The sequence below is a fragment of the Melopsittacus undulatus genome, chromosome 4 (genome assembly GCF_012275295.1).
Source record: "Melopsittacus undulatus isolate bMelUnd1 chromosome 4, bMelUnd1.mat.Z, whole genome shotgun sequence".
Classification (NCBI taxonomy): domain Eukaryota; kingdom Metazoa; phylum Chordata; class Aves; order Psittaciformes; family Psittaculidae; genus Melopsittacus; species Melopsittacus undulatus.
The window spans coordinates 19,094,947-19,121,175 of NC_047530.1; the positions used below are offsets into that span (position 1 = coordinate 19,094,947).

Here is a 26,229-nt window from a genome sequence, read left to right on the forward strand (position 1 = left end):
ATACGGAGATGATTCCTGAACGCCGGCAATTCCTGAACGCCGGCTGCTGCACAGAGTTTCAATTATGTAAGTTTTATAAAGGTCAAATCTGGACTTCTGTAAGGCCTTTGACACAGTCCCCCGTGGCATTCTTCTCTCTAAACTGGAGAAGTGTGGATTTAATTGGTGGACTGCTCAGTAGACAAGGAATTAAATGGCCAGTCACATCCAGAGAGGAGTGACTGTCCCTTTGACGTGGATGTCAAGTATCTGGACATGATACTTGTGGTTGAACAGGATTTGTTTTCAGATATGATGAGGACATCTTCAGCACAGCTGCAACCATCTACTAGAGTTATCCTCTGTGCCTTGGAAACCTTCTGAACTCCAGACTAATCTTCTAAAACTGACATTCAAGCTTGTTTTTGAAAGAATTACCTGAGACCCTCTTAACTCCTTTGCCAACTATTCCATACCATAGCAATTCTGAAACACTCTTGTGCTGCCTTCAGTTGTAGTCCACATGTGTTAATTATGGCATAGTTACCAACCACCATGCAACTGCAATGATCCTCAGAAGGATGAAGGTAATTGCATGTGCAGAGCCACATGCAGAGATTGTGGTCTGCCAGGGAAGAATAAGCATAAAGACTCACCTGTTTCAGAAGTACAGGGCAATTTTTGCATCACATAGTAAGTATCTGATGACGTACTAAAACAGAGCTGTGCTGGGGAGATGTCTAAGCATAAAACCTCTCTGCAGAGAGAAACACTTAAAAATGAGATGTTTGTAATTCTGTGTTCCTCTTTGGTTGAATATATTCATATCTTTGCTATGAAATATACGGCCATATCCACTGCTTCTTTATGAGCCTGTTACAAACCAGTGACATGACAGTGCAAAACAAGACTTTCTGTTTTACCATTTTACCAAGAAGTAATTCCTTCAGACATGATGTGACATAAAATCTTTTAATATATTGAGCAATTTCATTAAAGTTTCTGTAAAGAAAGCAAAATACTGCATGAAATACAAAAGCATTAAAAACATGCCAGGGAATTTTAGTGGGAAGGTAACAAATTATGCAAGCCACAGGTCTGTACTACACATTAGAAGTGTTGGCTGAGACATGAAACAACCACAGAAATGTTTTTATGTAAGAGATATTTTTCAAGAATTCCAGAGCAAACATTTACTCCTTTCTGATTAATATCTGCAACTTTTAAAAAATGCAAATACACAAAACAAACAAAACCCATAAAAAGGCTTAAGTCATTTCTGACGACTGAACTACATCATTCCCAGGTAGAATTCAAGCACTGCAGTTCCTTCCACAGAACACTTCCAAATAAAGCACAGCCAAGAATTGCCTGAGAGATTAAACACCAGGAAAGCTCTACACAGCAGAGATCCCTGCTCTCAGGATGTTACCTTTTCCTGCTTTTGAGGCAGCTCTTGTGAACTCTCACTCTCTTCTGCACAGAAGACGCAATCTTCATAGATGCCTTCTTTGCGAGGGCCCTTTCAGCAGCGCCGGGTTTCCATAGCAGCAGCTGCGCATCCTCTCCGCCTGTCAGCAGAGACTCATCTGTCAGGTTCCAGTAGAAAGAGCGAACAGGAGCAGAGTGTCCTCTGCAAAGGGTACCCACCAGGCTCAGGCCATTGGTGCTGCAGCTCATGAGGTGAATGTTTCCTCTGGACGTTCCCCCAATAAGGAAGAGTTTGTCTGCCTTTTCGTGGTACAAGCCACCTACCAGGTAATGTAAGCTGTCATTTTCAGGACGGACTGCCTCTCTGACATCCACAACATGCAATAGTGTTATTGGGTCTTCAGTATCTAGCTGAGCTATGTCCCACCAGCAAAATCCCTCATCATGTGTCACGCAGTAGACCTGTTTATAATCTTTCCCAGACCAGCCAATAAAACTTACTGATGAATCTGAATTGCAAGTTGATATCAAAGCATCATCTTCATTATCCTTGTTAATGTCAAACACATTAACCAACCCATCAGTTGACCCAGAAACTACCAAATTGGGTTTGACAGGATGAAAGCAAATTTTAGTGATATCATCATTGTGACTTTCAGAGTAGACTCCCAAGGGTTCTTTACTTGTGCTGGCGCAGTTAGCAACACCTCTCGCATCCCAAAATACCAGAAATGTGTCCTTTTCAACTTTTTCTGTTCCAGCACAAAGTATGGTATCACTGCAGTTGATATCAAAACTGATGAGAACGTTAGAAGGATAGCCATGAAATACCTGCACAGCTTTCTGAGTTGATAAACGAATATCCCAGCACTTCACTGTACCATCACTGCATGCTGAAAACACTGTGCTGTCACATGTGTGTGCAAATCGGACTCCATTAAGTATCCCAGGATGGTTACTGTACTCCCGCAGGAAGCTTAATGTTTCCCTGTTATAGACCCTAATTGACTTATTGGAACATGAAACTGCCACAAAGCGACTGCTTTCAGGTTGAGCTGGTTGGGAAACATCTATATCCAGCAAGTAAGCAGGCTCCTCAAGTAGTGTAGAACGTTTTGCTATGCTTAGACTCGCAAGCTGCTCCTCAATCTTCTCTACTGCTGTCATCTCAAATGCTGCTCCTAATGTTGTCAGAAACCTGTGATAAATACAAACCAAGGTGAGTTTTAATTATAGCATTCTTAAGTAACACTAGCTTTAAAAATGTCTAAACAAGCATCCTGCATAGAAATGATGTGTGAAGTCAAAACTTAATTATCCTGATGTCCTACACAACCACTTCATTTACAGAAACACAGAACTGGAAAGGGCTCCTCAAGTTAAGGAGTTCAGCCTCTTGTGACTGTAAGCACTACATCATAACCCCCCCCAAAAGATCCAATTGTCTGTCTGCAAATGCTGTGAAAGCCGCTCTGCTAGATTTGCTTTATTGTTTTTGTACAGGGATTCTCCACAAGTGGAAAGAAAATGCAGTCATCACCACGACCTGAGGAGGTGCCCTAAGAAGCTGCTAGAGGCACAGCCCACAAATAGCTGCTTCAATACAACTGTAGGAGACTTCTTGTGAGAACTTTTCTGCTGAGGGATGTACAAAGGGTAGGCGGACAATGAGACCAAAATTACATATAACTACTGCCTGAAATGGCCAAATGAGATAAACTTTACAAGTATTTAGGTGCCCAATGACGCACATGAGCCCCTAAACAGGCTACATGACATCAGTGGAGTTCACTGGAGTTAAGCACCTTTGCCTTTTTCATCAATTCTCCTAAGAACCTAAATGGTTTTTGAGCCTCCTACAAAACCACATAATGCTGGCTTTTAGTGCAACTGATAAAAATCTCCCCTTCAGAGGCAATTCTCTAGCACAATTGAACCCTCCTAGAAACCCAACAAGAAAAAAAGAGAGTTCTCTCCTGTAACACAAAGGCAAATTCAATTCTGCGATTGCAGTAAAGGTTTTCATCAATTCAGAGTAAAAAAAAAAACTGAAGAATTTAAATGTGAGAGATACTTGCATTCATAAACAATACATGGTTTTAGTGCGTTCACAAGCTACAGCCATTTTGAAAAGGAAGCTGCAATGGAGTACCTTAAGCACAATCATCCATGTGAATGACTACTGTTAAAATTACAAGTTCAATTAGATTACTCTCTTGTGTTAAACCCCTTTCCCCCTGAACACTGAGGGAACCATGGCATGTTCTAGGGGGTCAACACCCCCATGACTTCCCACTGGTACAGACTGCTATGACAAAACTGCATTCTGCTGTTTGGTTGGGTTTTTTTTTCCTTTGAGGTGTTGCTTGTACTTTCAGGGTTTTGCTTTCCCTCCTCCCATTTGGTACATATAAATATTCACAACAGCGTGTGACAAACGAGCAAATTCTTAAAAACAGCTTAAGTAGGCACACTCAATTCCCAAGTCACAAATAATCTCACTAAGCTATTTTCTTCAGTAACATCCTGACAACGAGGTCCTCAGGTTAATCTTCAAATCAAGGCAACCTTTCAGAGCACATCTACAAGTAATTTTTGCCATAAAATGCAGACTTCCTGTGGAAACTTCTTTCCCTCTGAAGAGACGTTCAACATGTTTTCTGGCATTAGCCTGCGCAGAATCCTACCCACAAAGCTTGCTCCTTACTTGCTTTTCTGGGTATGTCCTCAAATGGAACAAGCTTTTACTAAAACTATTACATAAAGCAAACTGTTCTGAAAGACCTAGTGCCACACTGCTTAAACACAAAACTATTGAACTCCCATACAAAACAGTAATTTAAGTTTAAGAAATAAAATATTTTAATATTATCTATAAGCACAACTTATACTTAATCCAATTTACTGAAGAACTGCAATGGAAGCTTCAATTTAAATAATATCTCAAAAGCATGTGCTTGAAGGTAGAGAAAGAACCCTTCATAAACCAGTTACCCTGTAGTGCTACAGTTACTAAAACAAAATTAGTTCTCTCTGTAAACTTTTTGTAAGAAAAATGTACTTTTCCAGACTGACCTGAATTTCAAGCTCTACAAATTCAGACTTTTTATAATCAAAAGGCCAAGTAAACTCAAACAGACATGTTCCTGACAAACATCATCCATTTGGAAAGCAAGCTGCAGTTGTTTAAATATTACTGACTTTGACAGAGAATATTATTCAATAAGCTGTTTTTGCAACACTCATGTCGAAGCTTTTACTGCTGGGGAGAGGAAAGGAGGGAACTCTGCAAGTACCCAGAAGTTGTAAAAAGCCAGAGCCTGCAAAAGCATGTTCATTCAGATTTAATAATATTTTCTGGGAAATAAAATTAGCCCTAGATAGCTCTCATCCTTTTACCCCTGAATGACATCAGTACAGCTATTCTGAAATACCAGAAAATGCTGTTCATGTTTCCAGACAGATGTGCAATTTATACCATCAGGAAGCTGGAGGGTACAGTTTTCAATTCAATTCCACTGCAACAACTAAGGAGGCTTAAAATTACATTTGATGGCAGCCAGGTTTTTGCTAAAAACTCAGTAAAATGTCTGCCCTAGTAAGAAAGTCTTCAGACTCCTATGAAATTGTGACTGAAGGTTATATAAACAATTCGTGCTCTAACTTCAGGGTGTAGCTGCCAGCCCTTCCTTTTCAGGAGGGGAAGTCACTGTTGTATTTTGATGGGAAAATTTAAATGGCAGGAATAGGATCTGTGTTAAATTTATGAGACAAATAGGAAACAACGGTCTTCCAAACACAATAGAAGATAACTAAGCATTGGACTGCAGCCACTTACAAAGCACATACTGCTGTGTACCACAGAAGTGAAGCACTTTTAGTTGAGCACTCCTTAACTTCAACAACACAACTGTTTTGTTTCTCCCACAAAGAACCCTTTGAAACCTTACATATTTTGATATAGCACAACAGCCAGTTGCAATGATCAGTAATGAAAACTGCTCATGTTAATATGACAAACTGGCTGACATAAGGACTCTGGAGGGCACAGACAGCTTGCTCTTGAACTGTTCGAGTCTCAGAAGAGATCGCCAAGAGCATTGGCCAAAAACATTTTCTTTCCCCAAGTTACCTCCTTTGCTTAGAATGTGAGGTAGTTGGCTAAATTCAGGTACTTCGCTTATTCCAGCTCACAGCAGCCTGCGGTCTTAATCTAGTTTCAAAACAGACAAAACCCAGGTGATAAGGTGCCAAGAAGACACTACCACTGGGATGACACATATATATATGGCTGAAGGTGTCTGGCTAGGGCCAGTCACTTGTGTTTCAAACAGAAGTGCAGTCCCATCCTGAGAGTTCATCATTTCTCATATGTAACAGCTGCATCTCACCTGCATTCACATCTGCACTCCCTGAGCAAGGCAAAGCCACCTTTTACAAATTAACCCAGAAACTTCTGTGTTACTGTACCTAGTCCTCTGGAGCTACATTTATGTGATCTTTTCTGTGAACTAACTTCAGTGACATGCAACCCCTGCACATCTCCTTGATACCACAACCAGGAACAAGCAGCTCCTTGAAGGACACTCAAAACTCATTACACCTTGGGAACTCAGTGTGAATACAGTAGTCTAAAATAACCTAAAATATTTTGACCCCCAAGGGTCCTTTTAAAAAGAAAGAAGCTTGATTTTTCAGAATAGAAGGCATGAAGTGGAAGAGATGCCAAAGAGGCGGGACAGGATTTTCAGATGCTTTGTTACACATTTCTCACTAGTTGAGTGTGGAAACAACCACACAGCAAGACTAGATGCAAACAGGCAGGGGTGCCGAAAGCCACCCTTTTCAATGGCAGAGAAATGAGAGGTAAGCACTCATCTGCACAAACTCAACACTCAATGTTGTCCCAGCGTACAGCACTGTGCTCTTTGTGCAGTGTTCTAAATGCTGCAGTCTCAACTCAAGCCAACAGATTCATGAGTCCTCTTCAATACAGAGGTTTTAAAAAAATAAATGAGCAATTTGTAAGTTATTTTCCTTCTCGTGTTACTGGTGTACACAATATGCTGCCAGATCGCATGGCTCTCATTTCCAAAAGGGAATGTCAGCTAAACAACATACAGAAACACAAAATTACCTCTCTGAAAAATACCATTGAAAATGTGGAAGAAATGGAACTTTCACAAAGATTTAATCAGTAACATGAGAGTAACTTATGAGTAGAAGGGTAGAAACACTAATAAAAATGAAAACAACCTGTAGTTTTGGCAATCTTCTCTGCAGAGGTCAAATACCAAAAATAGCAAGGGATTTGAACAGCAGTAGATGAAATCTTGCACAGTTCTTTCCTAATATAAACAATACAAACAGACCCTCCCTTCATTTTCACTATTATTAAAAGTTCAAGAACAAACCTGGAGCTCTGGGCAGTGGAAAGCCGTGCATGCGTGCAACATTACACGTGGTTTGCATTTTAAAACAAACATGCAAAGTGCGAGGTTGGCTGAGGAGAACACATTAGTACGCTGCACTTCACTAATGCAAAACGCCCATAGAGACCTCTCCTCACTGGCACCACTTGCCAACAGAAGATGGATCAGCCAAATGATCTAAGAACTGAGAAGCACAGAACAGTCATCAGGCATGCAGAATTTCTACAGGATACAAACTATAGCTGATTTAGTCTTTTACCAAGACAGAGATAAGGTGTTTTTCCAGTATTCCCACAAAGCCATTTTAAGGCAAAGAAAATAGCATTTAGTCTATCAAACAGGAATAGAATGTGTGAGAGGCTACACTGAGGTGCATTCACAAGATGTAAACTGCCAACAGAAGTATTTCATCCCTTCAAATCAGTTACATCTAGTTTCCAAGTGTAATGCACAACAAGAAGAAAAAACTCCACCTGATTTTGCATTTGCAGAAGAGAGAAAAATATTGCAACAAGAAAGGATGAAAAAGACAAAACACTGCCACAAAGCCTATGGGAAGAGCAGAAAAAACAGGTCTATCAAACTGTCTGCTTTCCATGAAATCAATTCCTACCCTCCCACCAGTATGGACCTTTGGAATACAATCCTGTGCAGCAATGGAGAGAAGTGCTGTAAGGGGGGGAGAGAGAACACAGTAAATGGCTCTAAATATAGTATTGGTTAGAGGGAAAAAAAAAAGTCAGCTAGGAGAGAGCAAAGTTGGAAATTCACAGGTGCCCAGTGCTTTGGGGGTCAACAATTAAATAAACAAAAAGAAACTACAAATTCTGTATGCTCATTTTTTGGGGCATAAGCAGGTGTTCATGTCAATACAGAAATAAAACTTCTTTTTGAATATTATATCAGACATCCACGGAGAGAGAACACAAAAACAACTTTTGGATTTGACCAAGTGTAGTTTTAAATGCATAAATCATAAAAGCAATGCATTAAATATTGTAATCAAAAGAAAATTTTAAACATTGGGTTTTAGTTTAAGATTTTGCATTTCAAGTAGAAAGACCTCTCTACTTTCTACTCCACACTGTTGAAGTAGGCAAGATTCATAAAACTTAGTCATGACTTCAGGTCCAAGTTGCCATGAATTAACATTCAAGCTTAAGTAACCGAAAGCCCACTGGTATAAATTCATGAACCAAAGAGATGGTAAAGAGCTGCAAAGGACCAAGATGAAAAGCCATCCTAAACAAACCAATGTACAATTAAAAAACTTAAATAAGCAAGAAAACACCATGCAAAGCTATAAAAATGCTCAAGGTACTAATTTTGGCTTCAATTTAAGCCAAAATTATTAAAATCTGATGCCCAAATAGCTAAACTACCTTCTCTTGAGCAGTTTAGGAGACGCTAACATGAAACATGGTTTCTAAATACCCTAAGAAGCATAATTTCATCATTATTTCAAACACTTTTGCGAATTTTAATTTTTCAATCTTCTCTTTTCATCCATTTCTATTCTAATGACACAGACCTACTAACAGAGAAGCAGCAAAGTCAGCTCTGTCACGCTGATGACGAGCAGATGGATTCAAGCGCGATCTGTCTTGTGAGGTGGAGGTTTCCTAGTAGTGCCCTCACCAGGCAGAGGATGTTGCTGCATCCAGGTGTTGAGGTGGTCATCCAATAAAGGAGACTGCAAAGCAGTAAGAGGATAAGAGATGCTCTATTTTACTCTCATGGCAAATCTCAGATCAAGCTGACAGAAGCTGCAGCAGGAGCAATCCTATTTTATAAAGGCAGATCTTAAAGAGTCCCAGGCGAAGGTTCAATTACAGAAAGAGATACTGTAATCAGGACTTTTTTTCTACATTCTATATATTCTCATTTATTTTTGTAAAGGATACTGTATTTAAAAACCCTCTGCAAAAGGTCATCTATGTCTAAATTGCACACTCACAGCCTCTGAACAGCTAAACAACAAACTGCATCCTCAGGTAGATTCTAGAAAACAGACAGGAGCTGCCAGGAAACCTGGCCTAACACTGGGCCTTGGCTTTTGTACTGGAGCAAGTCTCCGAGATGGGGGTCAAATATGAGGTTTGTGCCTACTGCTCGCCCTTCTCCAACCTCCTCCCAGGCACAGAGTGCCTAAACTTTACTCCAGCCCAGCACATTAAACAACATACGGGGTGAAGCACCCAGATCACCCTCTAAAAGAAGGGTAAGCATCTTCCAGGGAAGGCATGGCCAGTTCTACAACATAGTTTCTTTCTTCAGCAGCCACCTCCTCCTGTGAAGGGACCCAGGATATGGGCTAACACCCCCACAAGGAATAGAAGGTGCATGATGTGCACACCAAACCACTCTGGAAGACCTCATTGTCCAAGTGCTGTACAAACATCAATGCTCCCAACTCACAGGTTCAGGACACAGCAGCACCTCTTTTGTCCTGGTGCGTGCCCGTCATGTAACCATGGCTATTCAGCCAACCCGCTGCAAAACATGAAGAGACTCCAAGTCTCAGCTTCTGCATTTGTGCTTATCTTATCAGACCACAGTGACCACAGAAAAGTCACTTCCCTTCTCTTGGGAGCACCTCCCACCATAGACACCATACTGACATTACTTTTTGTAACCACAAACACAGGAGACAAGATAGAGACCTAATCAGTCCCCTAATTATGTACAGGCAGCAATTGCTGGAAAGCAAATGTACAGGGTACAATGTTATACTGCATATAGTAACAAGTTTGTCTCCATTCACATTTCCACAATATAGCAGGTAAGAGAAGGTTCAGACCTTTCTCTGAACTATTCCTCATATGCCTCCACACTAACAGCATTTTCTATTGTTAAAAGGTCAAACAGCTTGTTGTTTGACTTGGCACTAGAGCTATGCACCAACATGGCCACCTCACAGATAAATAAAGCTGTTAATCTGAGTCCATCTGAACAAGAGCCTGGCCTACGAACACTTACTAGTCCTTATTCTGGCAGAACAGCTTACTGAGTAATTCCCAGCAAGATGCAGTGTTCATTCAATCACTGAAACAAAGACAATATATGCCTAACTGGTAATGCTTGCGTACACAAACACTAGTAAATACAGTCAGCTGCAGACTTCTGAAAGTAAAAGCCTTGCTCTGAACATCTACACTACAGGATAAAATGCAGAAGTTCAGGTAGCACTGCAATGCGCTTCCAAATTCCACAATCAAAAAGTGCTTTGATGTCCTTTCAAGTTTGGGATTAGAAAAAAAGAATCCAAGAGCAATGAGTTTCAGAGCCATTTTAAGATGAACAAAACCACCACTGAATGGGCAACCCCAGTGATCCACCCTACAGAGAAAGGTGAAAGGAAAAAACTACTTACGCAGCTGCATGAATAATATAGTGACTCCGTAATAACACCATTTATTTCTTCCAATGTAGACACTGCTTCTTGGTACCAACACACTCATATTAAACTAACTGGAAATAACTAAGAAGATTCTTCCCAAATGTCAATAAGTTTTGTTGAAATTCTTCCAAAGAATTTGGAACACCACAGGAAGCCTGGGAAATTTCAGCCTAAATTTAGCAGCAACCATAATAAAAGGATATAAAGAAACTCAGCTACAGCAGGAAAAATAGCTCCTACTACCACACACGGGTGCCAAAATACCTATAATGAGATAAAATGTTTTGTTTACCAGAATACTTAAGAAAATCTTTCACAACAGTAATTTAGCTTAAGTACATTTTGTTACCAGAGCTCACTCTTCAAAACATATGACTATTATGTTTTCAAGACTCTTTTCTTAAAAAGCCAAGTTTAAATCAGCTGCTGCAGTTCTCATCTTCACTAGGGATGGTGCTGGTGATCTGGTAAGAAGATATTCTTATACATGTGCAGCATCAGGACTTTTCAAGCACAGTATTTGTGTGCTTGGCAACTGTTAACACTGCTACAGCATTACTGCTTAAGCCATTCTCTGCAGTTCCAGATGTATTGCACAGGTACAAACATCTGCCAAGCCTAAGCAGAGGAAACAGATTCTCCTCAATTTCCTCATTTGCTTCCCCAGGAACATACAGATCACTAAGGTACCTTTGCCAGTCACATCCTACAGTATCCTTTTTACATATATTGTACCCTGTTTGATTTTTTTATTTCAGCAGTTGCTGCCTATACATAAGCTGATTAGTTCCATATCTTCTCCTATGCTTGTTGTTACACATATATGTATATATATATTTAGCCAATCCAGAACATCACCACATCAGGGTAATTTGGCAGACCCTCTCCAGTATTAAAGCAACAGGAAAAGCTGGAGATCCTTGTGTGCCTATGGCAGTTAACAAGACTATCAATTTCCAAAACATGTTCTTAGTGCATAACCTGACAGTTGGAGGCTCTGCTGAATCCTTATCATGCCTTAAGCTCAATTTCCAATACTTTGGAGGCAACAAAAGGAAAATATGTCATCTAAGTGAAAACAGCAGCATGGGAGAGGCTGAAATAAAGGGGTTTAGAGCTATGTTGACTCTATGCTGCTCAAAAGAATGTATTTTTCAGTCTCCACAAAAGGTGCCAAGGCATCATGTATGTGCACGGTGTGCCCATGCAAAGCACTCTCTTCAGCTCTTTGTTTTCAGGAGCCTTTAGGCCGTGTTTACACTTGAGCCATACACAGACTCCGGTATAGCTTCACCAATGCCATGCACAGATTTGTAAAAAAATCATTTTTCCCTTTCTGTAACATCCAAGTGCACAGTGATTTTCCACCACACTGCACTGGAAGTTCATGTTCAACTGATTTTTCACAATGAGAAGTAGGACACAGTTGTAAGAAATAGAATCACGAAAGGAAAGGACAAAAGAGCAAGTATGTAGATATTGATACTCTACCACTACTGTATGCAGCAATAAAGCCAACCCCTGCTGGCAAAGGACAACAAAAACTATATGCTTTCATTAGTACCCACAAACCCCTAAGACACGGGTGAGGAGTTTACTTTTCTGAGATCCACAATGACTTTTCCAATCTCTTCAGCAGATAGCATTGCCCAAAACAAGGCAAGGGTCAAAAACAAAGTCAAGAGCTTTATGCATTGATTAAACCATGATGGTTCTCAATGCTTTAGTCAATCTGTATTTTGCTGGGTCATAGCAGGTTGCCAGCAGGGCTCTTTACTGAAGCCAACCTCTTGACAAGTAAACCATGATCAAGTGCAGAGGAGGATGCATTAGACGATCCAGGTAATGGACTGTTTATTTTACAAGAAGTAGCTGGGATTCTTTGCCTTGTATAGCTTGGCAAAGACAGAGACTGAGAGGGGATACGATTGCTATCTTCAAAACATCAAAGGCATAAATGCTGAGGAGGGAGGGGAGCCACTCAAGAACAATACTGGCACAACAGTTTAAGAGTATAAACTGACCATAAATAAAATATAGAGCAGAAATTATAAAGTTTATCTTTCAAAGCAGCTTCCAATTACAACAGTGGGGGTAAAAAACCTTGACTATCTTCATCTACTTTTATAACCTTGTCAACCTGGCACCCACAACTGCCCTTCCACGGCAAAGAACAAATAGGAAGGCAGACTGAAAAACAAGCAACTGTGAGATAAGCTGGCTCATCATTTCTTCCTGAAAGATACCACATCACCAGACAGACAATAGCAAGACACAACATTTGCTCACTGCATAGTTTCAGAAGCAGCATAAGGCAGTAGTAAGAAGGGGTTATGTACGTGCACAAAGCTTCCAGATTACAGTGGCTTCCCTTCTCCATGCCCCTGAAATTGTCGGGATAAAAGCTGAAGGATTTGCATGGTGCTCCTCCAAACAGCTACAGCTTTTTACAAAGTCTGTTGCGTGGAAAATGCAATGCCTTTATCTCAAGCTTGACTATTTATCACAGAGTATCAGGTTGGAAGGAACCTCAAGGATCATCTGGTCAACATTTCAAGTCACTTCTGCATTGCCTGCGCCTCTCCGAGCAACACAAAAGTGCCATCAGCGTGGCAGAGGACACATGCACCATCAGTCACTGGGAGAGCAGGAAGTGACATGGGTGTCTGACGGACAGCAGCTGTCATAGCGCACCCAGCCCACTTGATGGCACTAACGACCACCGCTCCTGAAGAGCTCGCTCACTCCTCCCGGTGCTGCAGTCTCAGATCTAGACCGCACAAATCAGAGAGGAGGAGATGACATCAAACCAAATCCAACAACTAAAAAACCCTTCCTCTCTCACTGTTACACCTCATGTCTGGCTACTATGAACATTCCTCAACCAAGAACATCCAATACACGATCATGGTAGTAGCTACCCAAGACATTAAACCACTAGAATTAATTTTTCCTTACGTGTTTTTCTCCCTTTCAAACCCAGGCCATGTATCTCCTCATATACATTGACAAATATTGAGTGAACTAAAATCAACTTCACTTACCTCAAGAAAAATCCTCCATGAACCATACACAAAACCTGAGTAAGTCAAGTAGTAAAAGCTGTATGTTTCTAAACAAGAATTCTTGCTTTCGCAGCCATCTGCTTGTTCCTTCTGATTCCACAAAGGAAAAATAATAATTCCAGCTCTTACAGTCATTCCAATGGCAACAAACATTGAGAAATGCTTATTACAAAAAGATTATTGAGGAGTGATCAATATCTGAAGCTTCCTAGTCCAGGTTCTGCCAGCAAATAGCTCCATCCAGCAAGCGGTTTGCCGATTTTAGTTAAATGCCAGGTTATCTTGTCACCAATGTAAATGCTTACCAATTGTACAGCACTTTTACATCTTTTTAATTAGAAGCTGAGCAATGGTTTTGCCTTGAAATAATAAGCACAGGGAGAAAAAGAGAGATCACAAGAGTCATGGCTGGCTGCAGAGAGAGTTTTAAGTGAAAAGTTGCTCATCAACTAAAAAAAAGCAAATTAAAAAGGGGAAGATTCTGCTGAAGAAAAAAAAACTTGCAAGAAAGATGATTAACAACACAGAAAAAAAAAGCTATTTTGCTTTAAAGCTAATTTTTTCAAATTAATTAGTTTAATCCAGCATAAGAACTATGAGTAGTTTAATATACCTGCTCTTTCACAGATAAGATGCAGTTGCTATATTAAACAAAGGATTTCTAGAACCCTTTAGGTTTGATTTTTCATTCAACTTTCATTTAGGTATGAATCAGAGAAAGATAGCAAGTGCCCTTATAAAGCCATAGTGAGGTCTTAGATAAAACAAATCTCAAAAGAGTAAAAAACAGCAACTAAGAGGTTTTAAAATACTTAAATTCCTCTCTGTTGTGACTTTCAGTCTGAAAGGAAACATTAAGGTCACCTCAAACAATTTTTAGCAATACAATTAAGGCAATTAAAAAATAATAGCAACAACCTAAGAATAACAATCTGTAAGAAGTGCCTTTGGATTAATCTGAAAGGGGAGATAATTTTATGTAAAGTCTGTAAAGGGTATAAGCAACAATACAGACAGTTTATCTTGCAAAGGAGCTCAGACTAGATAATGCAATAGTCCTCCTGGACCTTAAATAATGAACAGAATAAAAACATACCTGACTGAAGAGTTTTTAAGAAAATATTAAGGTGAACTCATTCCAGTGCACAGCTGCACCTCCTGCAGCTACTTACAAAATGTCTGGATTGCTGAAAACACTCAAATAACCTGTAAGGCCTAGAAACAGGACAGAAACCACATTCTGTGCTGAGGCCTTCAGAACAGCCTAAGGAAATTATTCACTATTTGTCCTGCAACTTGAGCATGATTTTTTCAGTGCCTTAGACTGGCTTTACTTTCTTCTTCCAGTGAGCTGTCAAGCCCCATCTCCTGCTTTGTTCTCAAATATTTAGGTGAAACTTGCATCGAAGTATCAGCAAAGGCAAAAATACATCATAGAAACAACTCATCCAAACTACCAATATTTAATCTGAAGGCAACATTTCTATGACTTAATCTGAAGGCAGTTTGGGTTGGAAGGGACCTTAAAGTTCACCTAGTTCCAACTCCCTGCCATGGGCAGGGACATCTTCCACTAGACCATGTTGCTCCAAGCCCCGTCCAACTTGGCCTTGAACACTGCCACGGATGGGGCAGCCACAGCTTCTCTGGGCAACCTGTGCCAGTGCCTCACCACCTTCACAGTAAAAAACTTTTTCCCAGTATCTCATCTAAATTTACGCTCTTTCAAGTTAAAGCCATTTCCCCTTGTCCTATTCCTACACGTCCCTCTCCAGATTCCTTGCAGGCCCCTGGAAAAGAGCCTGGATGTCTGTTCTCAGGAAGCTAATATAACATATATAAACATATAACATATATAGCCAATATAAAATATATAAAGTCATGACCACCACCAAGTTCCTCCATATGTATTTAACTAATCAGCCCTAAATTAAATGCTTCTTTACAGACTGCACTGAGCAAATCCCATCTCTACATGCTGACAGCATCAGCCCTACAAAATAACAAAACATGCTTCTGCCAGATCTGAACCAGCACAGCTCCACTTGGTTTGTAGGTGCAAAGTGCTGCAGTAGAACTGTTGTTCCCCAAGGCTTCAGCAGCTGCAAGGTGGAGTGAGAGAACAGTCTGAGGGCAACCTGGAGGAGAAGAAAGGGGAAGGTGCCAGGAGGAAATAAGAGAGGAAAAAGCACCAGCAAGAATTTATGTAAGTCTTCTGTTAAAGGAAAAGAGACAATATGAGAACATGAGAATGTTAAGAGCTAAGGGAGAACTGGACAGTGGGTAAGGCTAATGTCTGAATAGGGCAAAGGCATGTTTAAAGAGAACCTTCACAGCTATAGACAACTCACTCTTTTCCTGCCTATGTTCTCCATTGTCCATCTTGCTCCTAAACTGCTTGCAAGTCACAAAGCACAGTCATCTCCAAAACCTGGCCTTGCCAAATCTCAACACTCTTTTTTCATGTCTGGTGTGAAACCCACTATCAGACTTATAATCACACAGGGGAAGTGAAACACATAGAAAACTTTTCACTCACCAATTAAAGCTAAGCCCTGAAGTCCACACAGGTGACTTTACAGCAACACAGCTCATCTATATGGCAGTGCTGATTTCCTTCTACTTTATTTTGTTTCCCCCAGAGGAGTTCAGAAATCACGTTATTTGTACAGTTACAGTAAAAGCATGTCAAACTTGTAGAACCCAGCAGTGAAGTGCTGCCAGTATGTAACAACAATGTGTTTTTACAGGAGACCTCCAACAGTCAGGTACAGAGCAGACCATAGGGCTGCCCAGCAAAGGACTCTTGTCACAGAATCACAGAACCACAGAATCCCAAGGGTTGGAAGGGACCTCAAAAGATCATCTAGTCCAACCCCCCTGCAAGAGCAGGGAAACCTAGAGTACATCACACAGGAACTTGTCCAGGCGGGCCTTGAATATCTCCAACGTAGGAGACTCCACAACTTCCCTGGGCAGCCTGTTCCAGTGCTCTGTGACTCTCATAGTAAAGAAGTTCTTCCTGATGTTAACATGGAACCTCCTATGCTCCAGTTTACACCCATTGCCCCTTGTCCTGTCACTGGATATCACTGAAAAAAGCCTAGCTCCATCATCCTGACACCCACCCTTTACCTATTTGTAAACACTGATGAGGTCACCCCTCAGTCTCCTCTTCTCCAAGCTAAAGAGACCCAGCTCCCTCAGCCTCTCCTCATAAGGGAGGTGTTCCACTCCCTTCATCATCTTTGTGGCTCTGTGCTGGACTCTTTCAAGCAATTCCCTGTCCTTCTTGAACTGAGGGGCCCAGAACTGGATACAATATTCCAGATGCGGCTTCACCAAGGCCGAGTAGAGGGGGAGGAGAACCTCTCTTGACCTACTAACCACACCCTTTCTAATGCATCCTAGGATGCCATTTGCCTTCTTGGCCACAAGGGCACATTGCTGGCTCATGGTCATCCTCCTCTCCACCAGGACGCCCAGGTCCCTTTCCCCTTCACTCCTTTCCAGCAGGTCAACCCCCAACCTGTATTGGTACATGGGGTTGTTCCCCAGATGCAAGACTCTACACTTGCTCTTGTTGAATTTCATCAAGTTTCTCCCTGCCCAAGTCTCCAGCCTGTCCAGGTCTCGCTGAATGGCAACACAGCCTTCTGGTGTGTCAGCCACTCCTCACAATTTAGTGTCATCAGCGAACTTGCTGAGGGTACACTCAGTTCCCTCATCCAGGTCGTTGATGAAAATATTAAACAGCACTGGTCCCAGCACCGACCCCTGTGGGACTCCACTAGTCACAGACCTCCAGCTAGATTCTGCCCCATTGACCACAACTCTCTGCCTTCTTCCTTTCAACCAGTTCTTGATCCACCTCACTACCTGATCATCAAGCCCACACTTTCTTAGCTTATCTATGAGATGCTGTGGGAGACAGTATCAAATGCCTTACTGAAATCAAGAAAAACCACATCTACTGCTCTACCATCATCCCTCCACCTAGTCACTTCCTCATAGGAGGCTATAAGGTTGGTCAAACATGAGTTCCCCTTCATAAAACCATGTTGGCTGTTCTTAATAACCCCCTCATCCTTAATATGCCTAGAGATGGAGTCAAGAATAAGTTGTTCCATCACCTTTCCAGGGACGGAGGTAAGGCTGACCGGTCTATAATTACCTGGGTCCTCCTTCTTGCCCTTCTTATAGACTGGTGTGACATTTGCCATCTTCCAATCCTCAGGCACCTCTCCCGTTTCCCACGATTTACCAAAGATTATGGAGAGTGGCCTAGCAATGACCTCCGTCAGCTCCCTCAAGTCTTGACCCCAAGACTGATACAGTGAAAGAAAGAACAATTTTAAAAATTCATACTTAGGCCATTTAAAAATCTACCTGAACATCATCAATCAGCCCATGTACAGCAGAACTGGCAAAAAAAAATGAAGAGAAATGTTTCCAAGAAGTCTGAAGACACACAAGAAACAGGCCCTACATCACTCTGTGTATGCAGAGGCTGCTGAGGAGTCCTAGGCCCACCTTAGGGCTGTTCCTTGACCACATAAAAACGTACCTGGAGGAAGATGCAAATAACTACCATAGTCTTAAACTCTAAACAAGCAGAAAAGAACACAAACTTTAAACAAGCATTATGTAAAATTAGCACCTAGAAAGCAATCCTTGGGATACACACAAACAGAAACCTTTTCAGCTACTTTACTGACAATAAACAGTTATCTTACAGGAGCTGTTCTGCACACACACTTCATAGAATCTGACCACATCTCTCAAATAGGAACCCATTTAAAATATTAAGAAATAAAAGGCATTAATGTAGCTTAGTTCTGAGAACAAACTTTTCACAGGCCCAGAAAGCAGCATACTAACAAAAAACCTTGTGTCTCTGCATTCTTTCAAATATGCAACACATTTCTAGGGAAAATGGATTTGCGATTATTGTAGAACTGTAACCAATGTGAGTCGGCAACATAACACAGCACTGACAATTTCACTCCCTCTGTCTTGTAGGAAAAAGTTAATTCTCCAGCATAGCAAATTTTTAAATACCTATTGCTTATATCATTTAAGGATATATGTATTACAGCTTTAGCAGGAGGTCCCCTGGGTTTTGGTTCAAAAACACAAAAAAGGTTCTTTTCACTTTTCCCCAGCAAACAAAACAAAAAACCCAAATCAACCCTTTTATTTCTCATTCTGACCTTTTCCAGATTTTCTGGTTTTATTTTAAAACTATTTTTGTTTTACAATTATTTTGCTTAAACTAGTTAAAACTATTCTTGTTAAAATTATTGTTTAAAAACAACAAAATTTTTGTTAAAACTAGTTCTGTTTAAGACTATTTTTGTTTTTAAAACTACTACTATTGTTAAAAAAGATCCCATCTTCACACCTATGCTGGTACTTACCAGCGTAACTGCTTACTAAACATACATTATCCACCAATACAGGTTCTAGCTCTAACCCTGGCAGCCCCAAAGTGGCCAGTCACAACTCTCATCAGATATGCCTATCCAAATTATCAATACACTGACTCAAAAATTATCAATACACTGCCTCATGGCAGGCTCAATCCTCTATTCTCTCCCTGACACAGCATCAAAGCTAGGAAGGGTGATGAGGCCAGTGCCAACACTCCACCTGCTCTGTCCCCTGCTCAGCGTGCTTTGAGAGCACTGTTACTGTTTTTAAGCCTCCAGACATCACTGAGTAACAGGATGAACTCACAGTGTAAGTTGAGTGCTTTTATTCAAGCTTTATCAGCAACATAGACAGCATCACAATCAGGCAAGCACGAGAGGACACGGTTTAGCCTAATGGAAAGAGAAAAGCCAGCGGTGAGGTAGCGAAACTCCAGGAACCCCCCTTTTCCCCTCCCCACCGCACAGGGCACGACGTACGCCAAGAGATGTCCAGCCCTGTGCACAGGGACACCTCTGGGCGCTTGCTCTCCCACCTCAAACCACCCTCCAGGGGCTACCCCTCTCCTCCCCCTACCCAAACCGTACCAAACCCACAGGAACCAGCGCACCCCACACTCCACAAAGGCTCCCGCCAGAGACGATCCCCCTCGGAAGCACACTTCCCTGCTCCCTGCCCCCGGCAGCGCCCCAGGAGTGCCCCATGGCGAACCAACCCCTCCACACTCCTCCCCTCGGAAGTTCCGCTCCACACAGCCGGCTACCGCGTGCGCGGCGCACCGCCCCCCGTTAGCCCCGCCCCCCCACCCTTCCCCCGCCCTCCCATTGGCTGCTCCTGTCGCTTCTCCGGCAGCCATCTTCCCTCTTCGGCGGAAGGAGAGGAAGTGACGTACCAAGTGGCTTCGTGCAGAGGCGGAAGGGGCGGTGCAACCTCTCCATCTCCCCCCACTGCATTGGCTGCTGGCAGAGGCGCGGGGCGGCACCACTGTGGGCCCGTCCAAGGGAGGAAGGTGTGTGGTGGGTTGTGCTGGTGCTGCGCGGAACTGCGCTCATCCGGCATCGCGGGGATGTTTCCTGGGAGGAACCCAAACAAAAGGAGGGGACAGGAGAGCCACTGAGGTTTGCTTTTCCTGTCAATGCCCCAGGCCCTTCTTATCAACTAAAGTTCAAAATAGTATTTTTTCCTCACAGTTTAAGAGGCTAGCCCATACAAGTTATTAGAAAAAGGACAGCATACTTCACACTCTATTCTTCTTTTTATTTAATGCTGCTCAAAGTGTTGGGATTCAAAAACCTCTCATTCTACTTTTAATTCCCTGTCCAGCACTCAAGTTTGGCTCCAGCTGCAGAGTAGCGCATTAATCCATGATCTTGGGTGTTAATGAATAGACAAATCTGTACCTTTATTTTTGTACCTATTAAAATCAAATTTGTAGTCTTTTCTGATTAGTGCTATAAGTTGCTGTAATAATACCAGTATCATAAATACGCTATTTCAAGATGTATGTTTAAACAATACTGTCATTAGCTTAGTTTCCACTGCCATTTTAAAATTAAACATTTGATCTATTTTTCTAACAAGATAAAAAAGCTTTATCTAAACCCAGTAATGTCACATCACATGGATAATAATGACAGAACATTATAAAAAAAAATAGTTGTACATCAGTTTAATGTCCTTCTTACCTGTGACATGAAAGCAGAAAGTTCATCAAAAGATACTTCAAAGTACTACCAGTTTCAGTTGCCTACTGCTAGTAGCATGTAAATTTGTAATTAAAGTAATGCTCCAGTGTAAGTACTGTTATTTTTATTACTGCAGCTATTTATGTACCTCTGGCACAATAATCTTTCTATGAATAGAGAATACTCTGTCATCACTGCAGCACCATGAGATCATCAGCTTGGCTTGTATTTTACAGATGACTTGATGATACACCTCGATTTCAGCTCAAAGTCTGCCTCTAAATAGTTAGGACAGAGACTAGAACACCTATTTGCAATTATGGAGTCACTGCAGCTGCTTAGCCAAGCAGGTATTGCAGGGCATAGCCAAGCTTACCAATTGCCACCAAGAGGAGCTCTTTCTCATTAATTTTTGCTTCCTAACAGTTACTTTGGGGACCATTTTGTTTCTGCATGGTACACTGAAGATAGGAAAATCTCTAAGCACATGACAGGAAAGACCCAAATTACATGCATATTATTTTCACAGTAAATACCTTCTGCCATTGTGGTGAAGCCAGGTCCTGCTGAAGTCTGTCAACCAGGATTAATCACTGCTCACATTAGCGAGAACTGTTCTGAAAATGTAAAAACAGGATGTGGATGATTTCACTGAATACAATATTTAATTTAGCACAATATACATTATAATAATGTCAATATTATAATGAGAAATATTTTTAGTTAATTTTTAATCTTGGGTTTCCTGGGATGGTTTGTATTGCCACAAATGCAACAAATACCTTCTGTTCATTGTGCACAAAGTAAAAACAGCTGCAAGATCAACTGGAATGACACAGCTCTACTGCCACAGATTTGATATTCAGTACTCCCAGGTGGATACAGCTATATTAACAGCAAGTATGATTTCTTGATAGCACACCAATGCTGCTAAGTCACTGCATCTATGAGGTAGAAGTGCATCTGTAGAGTTCACAAAAGTAGTTCCATGACAGTTGCTCCAAAGATCGCTTGTAAATCTTGAAAGTCATTTACAGACATCACTCAAAACAAAAGACATCTTGAGAAAGGAATCTTTATGATCCTCACCCTAAAAAGAAGCAAAGTAGTCTAAACAGATCGGAGTTTCAGTGTCATGTTTCCAGGACTAAGGTCAGGTGCTCAAACAGCAAGTTCTCTAGAGTGAGAATTTTTTTGCTGTGTGTTTGCATAATACCACAACTGTTTTGTGACACAGCTGTCCCTGAGTTGCTGGAAGCAACTTGAGCACTGCCAGGGATGGGGCAGCACTGCTTCTCTGGGTGACCTGGGCCAGTGCCTCACCACCCTCACAATTTCTTCCTAATGTCTAATCTAAATCTCCCCTCTGTCAGTTTAAAGCCATTCCCCCTTTTGCTGTCACTACATGCTCTTGTAAAGTGTCTTCCGGATTTCTTGTTGGCCACTTTAGATACTGGAAAGGTACTCTAAGATCTCCCCAGAGTCTTCTCCAGGCTGAACAATGCCAACTCTCTCATCCTCTCTCCATAGGAGAGGTGCTTCAGCTCTCTGAGCATCTTCATGGCCAACTCTGGACTCGCTCCAACAGTTCCATGTCAGAGATCATACCAGGGTTTATTGAACTTAGTTCAATCTGAAGATTGCTGCAGCTGAAGAAAGAAGGGTTTATTTTGAACATCTTTAAAAGTTACAGCTCACTGGATTGTTTAACTTTTCGGTTATCATCTGTTGAGGGAGACAGGCAGTTGGGAAACTTTTCTCAATCACTTTTTGCAGTTCTACTTGATACAATTTAGAAATGGGCCAAATTTCTTACGACTTCTGATTACCAAGTTCCTGGATTTACTGAAGGTATTTTAATGCTTAATTGCCACTTAGTGCTGAATAAGCACTTAAACCAAAATCAAAGGTTGATTGAATTCTATACTCTAATTACATCATACAATAAAAGGATGTTTTGATTGCAAAGTCTAGGTGTTGGATAAGGACACCAGTTTTTAGAGGTCAGCTCTGAGTTACAGCTTATGACTCAAGAGATCCTAAGTTAACTATGTATCCTGCAGTAGAAGAGCTGTGTCTGTCATCTCTTTTCTGCAGGAATTCTTTATTTTAATAATGCTGCTTTGGTAATAATGTGCACAACTTCTCAAGACCTGCAGCACAGGATGCCAGTTTAAGATTTTATATTTAATCCTGCTGAAAGCAGAAGATTGGGCCATTCACTGTGGGCTCCTCCTCAGCCTTCCCAATTGTTCCATGTAACTGTCCCTAAAAGGCTGATTTGATGTTGCAAGCATAGTTCAGGTAGGGAAGACAGACTGCAGGCAAGTGTTTCTGTTTTTCTGGTCACCCTCTCTTTCTGAACGCCCATGCTATGGGCACACATGTTGAGATTTGGGGTTTTATAGGCAATTTTGTTAGTGGCAGGAATTCCTGATTCCTCACTGAAGCAGAAAGATCTGGATGCTACAGCAGGAACCTTCCATCTGAGCAGTAGCAGAGGGCACCCATAGCACACAGCTCACCTAAAGGCACTCAGTTCTTTCTGTATTTGTAAAGGCTTAACAGGATAGCCTTGCTTGAGCTATTCCTCTTTTTCCTGGCTTTTATCAGTATTAAGCCAACACATTCATGTGCAAGGATCATGAATACAAAACAGATGTGTATTACAAAGCTGCTCAAATCTGCTACCTATTGATTTTTTGGGGACAGTTTCTTAAGAGCCTGGATTTGTCAGCTCCCATACACTATATGCTTTTTTTGTTGGTGTGTATCATCATTTATCTTTGCTTCAAGGTCTGGTCTTCTAACTGCAGTTGAAATTGGTTGACACAGAGATCAATTATGAAGGACTGGCCCCCTAGAAATCCTGAACAAGTTCAGGAGCAGGAGTTCAGGGCAGCAGTATGCCCTCAGAGCAGGTACACATTTCAGAACTGCTGTATCATAGTGTTTGCATAACTACTGAAGTGGCTCCTGTGTATTTCCTATATGAAATAGACATTTATCTGCATTGACAAGAAAGAAATCCCAGCAACGAGATGTTTAGAAAAGATGCCTGGACATGCCTCTAAGGGAAAAGAGCCAAATCTGACCAGAAGAATTTTTTTTTATTTTGCTTTCCATTAAGTATTAATGAGGTTAGTCAGCCTGAAGTGTAGACACAATACCAGTACTGTCACAAGGCCAATGCATCAGGAATGAGTAGAACTGCTGCTGCAGGGCAAGCACAATGCAGTGCTAATTAGCACTGGTATGAAAGCAGTCTGAATATTGAACTGGTTGACTTCATGCTGTTACCACTGTTTTAAAGGTGTTGGCAGCATCTACTCCCTCAAACCTTATTAAAAGTTATCAGGGACAGCATTATGTCTGTAAACACCAGCCCAGAGAAAATATTCCAATTCTAAAAGCAGCAAGTATAAATTTGAGTAATAGCTTTACTTAATTTATAGCTACATCCATCTATATACTTAATTTATAGTTTCCAGCAACTGATCCACAGCAATGACCACGAAGCAATGAGTAGCCATTACAGCATGAATAATGCTGCAGACAGTAAATGACCAAGAATGATTATAGAGTACATGCTCTCACTGAGTTTTCAGTTTAAAAATCCTTACAAGTTAATAAAAATCTAGGTCATAGTGTTCTGAAATTCATTCTGTATGAGGCAAACATGATTACATCCCTTTGCTTAACAGCATGAGATCAGCAATTGCAAAGTAACTCTTCATAACAAGCATTTTTTGGGCAATCTTCCCAAGGCAGTTGTGGACTTGATTAGCCACCAGAACTAAATTCTCCACAGCAGGAATTACCCAAATATGGCTGTTGGCACACTAGGAGAGATGGTCAAACATGTGATGGATTAAAAAAATTCAGAGGAAATTTTTATCTTTAACTGAGATGGCAGCAGAATGTTATGCATATGCTTACTATCATGTCAAGTTAGCTTTATACACTTAACTATAACTTTCAGAAAATGAACTTGATTGTTTCGTGGTTTTTTTGGTTGTTCCATTTTTGTGTTTTGGATTTTTTTTTAAGATTCTGAAAAGATTAACTGCTGAATCCATCTACAAACTCTAATATGAGACTACTTGTAATCAAACTGCATTAGAATTAGCACAGGCAATGAACTGTTCTCTGGCTACCATAGCAGATGACCACAACCCTAAGCCAAAATTGCTCACTCTCACAACTTCAGGAACAAAAGAAATAATAACTTTTTTTTTTAAAGTTATCAAAAGATGGAATTGTTCCTAACTCCAAGGATGTTCTGAAAAGAGGAAAGGATTTATAGCTCCTGCCTTATTCACAACACTATTCCTCAGCTCGCTACTTCCCAACATCTCTGCAATTCCTTATGTCCTCCACTTACCTATTCCCACAACCCTTTTCTCCTCCATATCCAGTATCTTGCCTCTGCTACACACAGGTTCCTTCCCTCCCTTTCTTTCTTCCATGATCTAGTGACAAACTTTCTTGCTGTTCATCGTCAGCAATCTTACTCTGCACATTTCAGACCAGACACTGTGTAATGCAGAAAGGAGATACCTGACCGAGCAGAAGATGCATACCTGAAGGATATCAGTTTGGCACATGAACGCTCTGTTGTGAGGTGAAGGAACCTTGTGATATGGCTTGTCACCAAGCATGAAGTACAGCTGTAAAGCTTGGGAGGATACTGTTCTTTGGAGCTACCTGAAGAGAAAAAGCTGAAAAGTAAATGAGAAGTAGGTGTCGGCGAAGGTGAGGAAAATAGCTTGTAGCACATGGGAAGGCTGCACATAGGAAAGCACCAGATGGCTGGGAGGCAAGTGGCCACTTGTACAGAATCAGAAAATCATTGCTTTCCCACACAGGAAAGGCCGATCAGCATCCAGTTGAAGGTAATTTTGCCTACTGCACACTATCTGTTTTCTATCACTAATTTGTAGTGTTTTCCAGAGTAGAACAAATGCTTTAGTTCTGTTCGACTAACAAGTTTTAGAATAGTAGCCACAGAAATAAGATCCTCTTGTTGAGTAGTCTAAACTTCTCTAAATTTCATTATGAAGCATCTGTTTAAGCAGCAGCTTTTCACTGATTTTTATGGTGGTGTAAAGGAATCTTGTTACTTTACTTCCGAGGTTAAGAAAACTAGTTTGGCTCCCCTACAAATGGCTGCAATGTCTTTAGAGGGAAAATAACACAACAAACCCCGCAGATTATTAGCAGATTTAGAATAATTTCCCACACCTAAAAGATTTATTATGTAGTAAAAACAGGAAAATACTTCTCTTCAGAATGTAAGATATGTTCACTAGTTGCGGGGGCAGAAGAATGTATTTGTTCCAGAAGGGGAGGGAGGGTTGGAACATTAGAGGCAAGTAAAAAACAAGCATACCAGCCATAATTGGAAAGGAATGCTATAAACCATACCAAACCCACATCATCTGTAAACCAAGTATTCGCCATGTTATCTGGAAAAGTTACTGTATGTGGTCAGAATAATTCACTTGTATAAAACACCAGAGCATTCAGTTAAGTCAATAATAAATGGTGTAATAAATATTTTACAATTAAAGGGCTAGTAAGAAAATCCTTCAAAAAAGAAAACCAAGTGTTTCTACATCCAATTGTTCTTCACAGACAAAGTTCAAAGCACAGAGAAAGCTCTGAAATAAAATGTGAAATGGAAGGACAGTTCCCAGTGGAATGCAGATTTAAGCTTTTGGGCTGGAACTTGCTTTTACTTTTGCAAATTAGCAAGTAAAAAGTAAAAACAAATTAGACAATCTGTGTGTAAATCGTGGCTA

General features: G+C 41.0%; 1 protein-coding gene across 6 annotated transcripts; it reads right to left on the bottom strand.

The window, feature by feature from the left end:
- Positions 1–935: 935 nt before the first annotated feature.
- Positions 936–25,255, bottom strand: WDR89 (WD repeat domain 89). 6 transcript variants are annotated; one of them, XM_031049474.2, is made up of 5 exons: positions 25,009–25,255; positions 20,962–21,042; positions 19,633–19,813; positions 19,047–19,132; positions 936–2,608 (listed from the first exon to the last, which is right to left on the bottom strand). In XM_031049474.2, exon 5 carries the CDS (start codon positions 2,575–2,577, stop codon positions 1,408–1,410), a length of 1,170 nt encoding a protein of 389 aa, XP_030905334.1. In that variant the 5' UTR covers positions 2,578–2,608; positions 19,047–19,132; positions 19,633–19,813; positions 20,962–21,042; positions 25,009–25,255; the 3' UTR covers positions 936–1,407. The 6 variants fall into 6 exon arrangements, with proteins under 6 accessions (XP_030905334.1, XP_033918421.1, XP_005149668.1 ...); XM_034062530.1 differs by lacking the exons at positions 19,633–19,813; positions 20,962–21,042; positions 25,009–25,255 and adding exons at positions 8,374–8,535; positions 19,351–19,433; XM_005149611.4 differs by lacking the exons at positions 19,633–19,813; positions 20,962–21,042; positions 25,009–25,255 and adding an exon at positions 19,456–19,520.
- Positions 25,256–26,229: the final 974 nt, after the last annotated feature.